Source organism: Cucumis sativus, chromosome 2 (assembly GCF_000004075.3).
Source record: "Cucumis sativus cultivar 9930 chromosome 2, Cucumber_9930_V3, whole genome shotgun sequence".
In the NCBI taxonomy this organism is placed as follows: domain Eukaryota; kingdom Viridiplantae; phylum Streptophyta; class Magnoliopsida; order Cucurbitales; family Cucurbitaceae; genus Cucumis; species Cucumis sativus.
This window is the reverse complement of record NC_026656.2, coordinates 16,376,473-16,383,685: the sequence shown is the minus strand read 5'-3', so window position 1 is coordinate 16,383,685 and position 7,213 is coordinate 16,376,473. Positions and strand designations below refer to the sequence as shown.

General features: G+C 37.1%; 1 protein-coding gene across 1 annotated transcript; it reads right to left on the bottom strand.

Moving 5' to 3' along the window:
• On the bottom strand, positions 1-1,494 carry LOC116402166 (E3 ubiquitin-protein ligase UPL6-like). Its single transcript, XM_031881334.1, has 5 exons — positions 1,379-1,494; positions 1,115-1,255; positions 802-927; positions 455-553; positions 1-110 (listed from the first exon to the last, which is right to left on the bottom strand). Exons 2-5 carry the CDS (start codon positions 1,148-1,150, stop codon positions 39-41), a joined length of 333 nt encoding a protein of 110 aa, XP_031737194.1. The 5' UTR covers positions 1,151-1,255; positions 1,379-1,494; the 3' UTR covers positions 1-38.
• Between the last annotated feature and the right edge of the window lie 5,719 nt (positions 1,495-7,213).

The following is a 7,213-nucleotide window of genomic DNA, read 5'->3' as shown; positions in this document are numbered from 1 at the left end:
AAAATACAAAACAGTAAGACAGTAAATCTTTAAAAACCTTACTTCTGTTTTAACTTGCTCAAGAAGAATGTTGCAAAAAGTATATCAACAAGAATTCCTTCAAACATGACCTACAGGAAGAAGGGTAAAACAACAACAACATCCTGTCAAAAATCATTTAATGTGATTGAGATCTTTTAGCATGACTGCTTGAGAACTTTTAGCACAACCGGGCAGCAACTTCAATAACAGAAAAACATGCATAATGTAGGAAGACAGCAGATTTCAAATTATGACATTGTATTTATGAATGTCAGGCGATTCATTGATGTTCCAAAATTCAACCAAAGTATGGGGTGAAAGATATATAAGAATCTTCCATGATAAGGCCAAGACCAGGATATCCTTATCCAAAAAAAGAAAAAACTAATCAACCAAAGTAAATTCCATGTATGATTGGGAATTATGGCCATACCTTTGCCAAAAGAACTTCGAGGAAATGGAAAAACTGGAGATGTTGCTCATGTATCATTCCCGAACCAGGATTGGGGTAGAGCAAATGGTCAGCAATTTGCTGGATTACCAAGCAGAAAATAACTTATATTAGAAAAAATGAACAATACATACCCACATATTACTGAAATTTTATGAAATAGATTTCAAGCAACCAATTTTTATATTGAAATGTGATCTCACAACTATTTTTATTTTGAAAAGCGATTTCAAACAACTATGGCTGTCTCATCACGCTTCATGTTATCCAATAATACTACAGGATTAACAAAGCCATGCCATGCTAATAATAAGGAATGTCGTGATAACCTTAAATAAACCATACTGCACGTCAAAGGCTGCCCGTGTAATGTTCTCCATGACATCTTTAAAAATACCACCACCATCAATTCCTGCCTCCTCAACTCCAAATTCATTAACAAAAGACACACGTATCTGCATGCAGAAAAGTGAAGCAATTGACCCAACACAAACAAGAAAAAACTAATAAACAATTACAAGTAACTCTGCAACTATAGGATGCAGAAGAGGGAAGGGGTCGTTTTCACGAGGGCAAAGAAAAAGATAGAAAAAAGTAAGATAACAATTTCATTTTTCATAAATCATGGAAGTCTGAAATTACCGATCCTCGAAGATCAACTTCAGACAATGCACTCATCTGACTGAAAGCATCTTCCAATATATGATTTCGTCGAATTCTAAACCGGTTTCTGGCAAAAACAGCAAGAGATCCATTCCTTTGCCTAGCTGCTGCTAGTTGTGTCTGTGAAATGAGTTATAGAGAAAGTAACCATAAATAAAAAATATCTTACATATTTCTATAACTAACAGTCATCCAAGAAATTCAATATTGTGGATAAGGAAACCAAAAAAATAACTTGCTTACAGTGAAAATCTTAACCCTGCTAGTAAACGGTACTAAAAAGGGAACTCGCTTGTGTATATCATTTGCTCTGGTATTTTCTATCACTGCCTACAAAGAAACAAGGCCAAGTAAATAATTAGAATTACGATCAGATAGTGGTTTCTCTCATGGAAATTCCATTGCAAAATGGAAGGTTCACTTGGTCTAGAGACGGTAATTCTCCTTGAAGATCATTATTAGACTGATTCTTCATAAATCAGATGTGGGATATTTGTTTTGAAAATTCTCGGGTTTCTCGAAAAGCACGCATCTTCTCGGATCACTTTCCTTTATTCTTGGAGGCTGGTTCTTTTCTTTGGGGTCCCTCTCCTTTTCGGTTTTGTAACAGCTGGTTGGTGTCCAGTGATTCTAATCAGATTATTGTTGAAACAGTGAGCAACTCTAACTTCCAGGGATGGGCTGGTTTCATTCTTCATGAGCAGTTGAGATCAGTTAAATTGTTAGTTGATTATGTTCAAACAAATTTCTGGTAAAATGGCCTTTACTGCATTTAACCAAATCAATCTTGGTTTCTTCTTGAGAATGGGACATGAAATAAGCTGGACCGCGTTCTCCTAAATCTATAGTCGAAAACCCAATTCAAATGAAGATAGCCAAGTAAGCCAAAACCAACACTTCTTTGCATGTAGGCAGGAGAAGAAAATATGATGTAAATCTTCTAAAGCATGCAAACACAAGGGAGAAACATGAGAGATAAACTGAGAAAGGGAGGTTTCATTTGCAAAACTTCTGCACAGTTCATAGTCCATTTCGCATTCTCCAAAGCGTGATATTCACTCTTCTAGGGCTTTCTGTCTTCCAAATTGTCGAGTACTTTGTTTTCAAGACTGTGTTAGAACATGTTTTCTGTAAATGTTTGGCTGATTAATAAATTAGTAGAACACACTATTTGGTGTTCTATCATTTTGGTATCGGAGAAATCGAATCTGTGAAGTTCTATATCATGGCTCAAAAGCGAATTGAGGAAAAGTTGGAAATGGTAGATCAAGAAATATCCGGCATTCGTGCAGAATTACATGATCTGCCAACAATCAAGGAAAACATGTCATCTTTGGCGAAGAGTATTGAGAGGTTAGGAGTACAGGCTGAGAAGCAACAACAGCAACCAGAAACACTGTTGAAATATATTGAAGAAATGATCAAAGGGAAGACAACGATGGAAGAAGTACTAGAAGGATCATCAAGTGAGTTGACAGCATGGTTGATGTCAGTGATTGGACGATGATGGGAGGAAAATATGAGGAAAAACATACCAAGTTGGAGGGTGAAGATTCTGCGGGCGACCGAAGCAAATTTAAAAAAATTGAAATGCCAGTTTTTGTGGGAAATGATCCTGATTCTTGGTTGTTTAGGGCTGAGAGATACTTTCAGATACACAAACTGAGTGAGTCAGAGAAAATGACTGTGTCCATTATTAGTTTTGATGGAGCAGCTTTGAATTGGTATAGATCTCATGAAGATCGTGAACCGTTTGTTAACTGGGACGATTTAAAGAAGAGACTTATTGTTTGATTTCGATCGAGTCGTGAGGGATCAATTCTGGGAAGATGTTTAAAGATCAAGCAAGAAATTACAGTGGAAGAATATTGGAATTTATTTGATAAATCAGTAGCACCATTGCCTTTTCTACAAAAGGCTGTCTTAGAAGAAACATTTATGAATGGTTTGAAACCATGGATTAAGGCAGACATGGAATGTTGGGAACCTATGGGGCTTGTTCAAATGATGAAGTTGGCCCAAAAGATTGAGAACCGAGAAGTGATAATGGGAGAATCAAGTTTCAAACGTGCAGCGGATGGAAAATTCCAGGTTTCTGCTTCTTTTAAACCTCAAATTCCTGTGATTTCTAATGATAATAAGTCAGGAGGGATTGTTCGAATGCGGATGATTACACTTCGAGGAGTGGCTGGTGAACCTAATCGACGAGAAGGACCACTAAAACGACTTTCTGATGCTGAAATTATGTGTTTCTGCAATGTTTACCAGAACATGAAAGATTCATTACGAAAATAAATACCATGAATGAAGAAATAGTAAAACAGTCAATACAAGAAGAAAAAAGTTCACTTGAAAACGACCTAAAACAGTATCACTTGAACAAAATGTGTCTAAGTATCACTTGAACTTTCAAAACGACCTAAAACAGCTTACGTGTAGGTTCGTAACTCATAACCTACGAAAAAAGTTCCAATAGTGTGAAAAAAGCACTACAAGACCCAAAATGGCTACCAAGTGTGTAAGTGTAACAAACTTAGTTCAAACCAACCTAAAACGTGCTCAAAACGTGTCTAGGTATTACTTGAGTTTTCAAAACGACCTAGCATAATCTAAATGTAGGTTCGTAACTCATAATCTACCAAAAAGGTTGAAAAAAGCATTTCAAGACCAAAAATGACAACCAAGTGCAACAAACTCAATCTAACCTAAATGTATTCAAAACATGTTGAGCCAACAAAGATACACACCAGCAAACTTTTGAACATAGGACCCTCCTAAAACTCACTTTTGAACATAGGACTTCCTCAACTATCTACTCACTTCTGAACATACAACCTTGATAGAACACTTATGTACTGTTTCTATTATATTGATATTTGAGACTTAAAGTTGCAATAGAAAGAAAATTACAGAGAAATTACAAACAACAAGCAAAGAAACCCTCCTAATCCAAAACAGAAATAAACACAATTCAAAATACTACAATTAAAACCAGAACAATTCTGGCAGGCCCTTCCTTTTACTAAAAACTGCCTGCCCTTTCCCATCTCCCTCTCATCCATTTAACTTCCTGTTTTAGATAACTGTCATCCTTTTGAATAAGTAACTGTGTTGATTACTAACGTGCCTTACTTTCCTTTCTTCTATTATAAGTAAAATAACAATGGTGGTCTAACAGACCTCCTAAACTATCCACTCTAGAGCATGTTAAATCACCAATTCATCCAAAAACTAATGACATAAATGTAATATTATATCTTCAACGTAAATGTAAATGTAAACTAATGACACTACAAGTGATTTTGAAACTAAGACATTGAAGCAGTCTGTTAGGAAGGGTGATGGAACCAGCAAGAGTGGGGGGAGTTCTTTAAAACAATCAGAGGTCAAGAGAAAGAAGGGATCAGCTAAATCTATTTCTGGAAAAAAACGTGAAAAGATTGTCAGGTGATGATGATAAAAAGGAAACCACACTTGTGCTGAAACCAGCCTCCAAAAATTGGAAGTAAATCAAAGGATCAAGGCACTCTTGAAATTGGAAGTAAACTTGGTAGCACAGGTCCAAAAATCGTTGGCAAGTCGAAGAATGATGATGCCGAATCCAACAAGACTAGCAAATCTAAGGACGATGAGACATCCACACCTGCCGCTGTTGCAAAGTCCAACAAGCAAGATGTATCGAAGACGGGGAAGTCCAAACAAGAAACCCCAAAAGCTCCTGTTTCAAAAGGCAAGTCTACCAAAACAGGCGATAAGTCTAATAATACCAATCTCTCCACCAAGGTTAAGTTCACATCTTCAAAAGCAAAAGAAAAAGAAAGTGGAGATGTGAAGCATTCATCAACTTCTGGGAAAACAATGGAGAACTCAAAGGGAAAGTCACTAAATTCATCCAATGATCAGGGCAGTGAATCCAAGTCAGGAAAGAAAAGAAGAAGAGAGTCAAAATGTTGATAACCACGTCTATTCCGAAAAGGTTGGAGTTGTCTATTCTTGGCTCAGTTTGCACCACATATTTGCAAATTCTACTATGAGTAGTTCTTGGCAAACTTGATCTCTGGATCTGATGTTGTCTCTCATTGGCACATTTTCTTGATGCCATACTTTGCTTATGCTCGACAATTGATAGAAAGCTTCAATACTGTGATGCTAGAACATGTCCCTAGCGTAGAAAGTAAGAGGGCAGACGCATTGGCGAATTTAGCCACTACCTTGATGATGCCAGATGATGTAACTCTGAACATACCACTCTGTCAACTATGGATTATGCCTCCAATCATGTCTGAATGTTAGGAAGTGAACGCGACGACTTCCCATTTCATTGATGAAGAAGATTGGCGTCAACCCATCATATAGTATCATGAACATGGAAAGCTTCCACAGAATTTCCGTCATAAAACTGAGGTACGAAGAAGAGCTGCACACTTCATTTATTATAAGGGAACCTTATATCGTCGTTCTTTTGAAGGGCTCTTTCTTCAATGCCTTGGAAAGGAAGAGTCGGTAAAATCTCTAAAGGAAGTACATGCAGGTGTTTGTGGAGCACAACAATCGGGACCAAAGCTTCAATTCTAGCTAAGAAGAATGGGCTACTACTGGCCTAAGATGATCCAAGACTCAATAAACTATGTAAAGAAGTGTGAAGCTTCTCAATACCATGCAAACTTCATACACCAACCTCCAGAGCCTCTTCATCCAACTGTGGCTTCTTGGTAGTTCGAGGCTTGATGACTCAATCTGGTTGGCCCCATTACACCAAAATCATCAGCAAGACATTCTTACATCCTGGCAGCAACAGACTATTTTACAACGCAGCTGCAAATGGACTAGCAGAAGCATTCAACAAAACGTTGTACAATCTTTTAAAGGAAATTGTCTCCAAGTCAAAAAGGAATTGGCAAGAAAGGATTGGTGAGGCATTATGAGCTTATCGAACTACTCATCGCACTCCTATAGGGGTTACACCATATTCGCTTGTCTACGGTGTGGAAGTTGTCCTTCCTCTTGAAAGGAAAATTCCATCACTAAGAATGGCAGTACAGGAAAGATTGACTACCGAAAATAATGTGAAGTTACGCCTTCAAGAGTTAGAAATACTTAATGAAAAGAGATTAGTGGCTCAACAAGCATTGGAATGTTATCGAGCAAGAATGTCCAAAGCTTTTGATAAGCATGTTAAACCTCAGTCCTTTCAAGTCGGTGATCTAGTACTTGTTGTAAGAAGACCGATCATCACAACAAGGCATACAGGAAATAAGTTCACACTTAAATAGGATGGACCCTACATTATTAAAGAATTTTATACAAATGGCACATACAAGATCCTTAATCAAGACGGACTACGAATTGGCCCAATCAATAGTAATTTTCTTAAGAAATTTTATGCTTAATTTTGTTATGTAAAAAAAAAAAAACCAATTGAACTACGTTATAACTTGATCCCTATATTATAAAGGGTACGTAGGCAGCTTAAGGAAAACCTTAAGCCCAATCTAAAAAATAAATAAAATTAAAAAAAAAGTTGAACTACGTTATAACTTGATTCTTGGGTACGTAGGGAGCTTAAGGAAAACCTTAAGCTCAGTCCAGCAAAAAAAAATCAAAATAAAAAAAGTTGAACTATGTTATGACTTGATTCTAAAATCTCTTTGCTCTTTCGCCTTGCACTTATGACCATGATAAAATTTCTCAATGCAACAAAAATACAAGTCTTTCTCCTTTCTAGCGTGGAATTTTGCATCACTCAGCCTTTTTTGACGGTCCCTCCTTCTTTGCTTCTCATGTCGCTTCTTCTTTCAATGTGATGGTCCTCATGGGCCATATAGTGTTGCCTTTGTTCTCACTCCTATTTGTTCCTCCTTCAGATTTAGATTTCAGAAGCTTGAGATAGTGAGAATTACCTCATGCATATCCTTGGATATTAGTCTTTGCACGAATGTTCTCTCGATTCTCCATAAGTTGTGCTAATTGCATCATTTGAGCTAGTCCGACTAGTCGGTCAATTTTGAATTCTGTCTTGATCCACGGTAGTAATCCATTCAAAGAAGGTTTGTTCAACCACTTGGTCTAGTAGGTTGG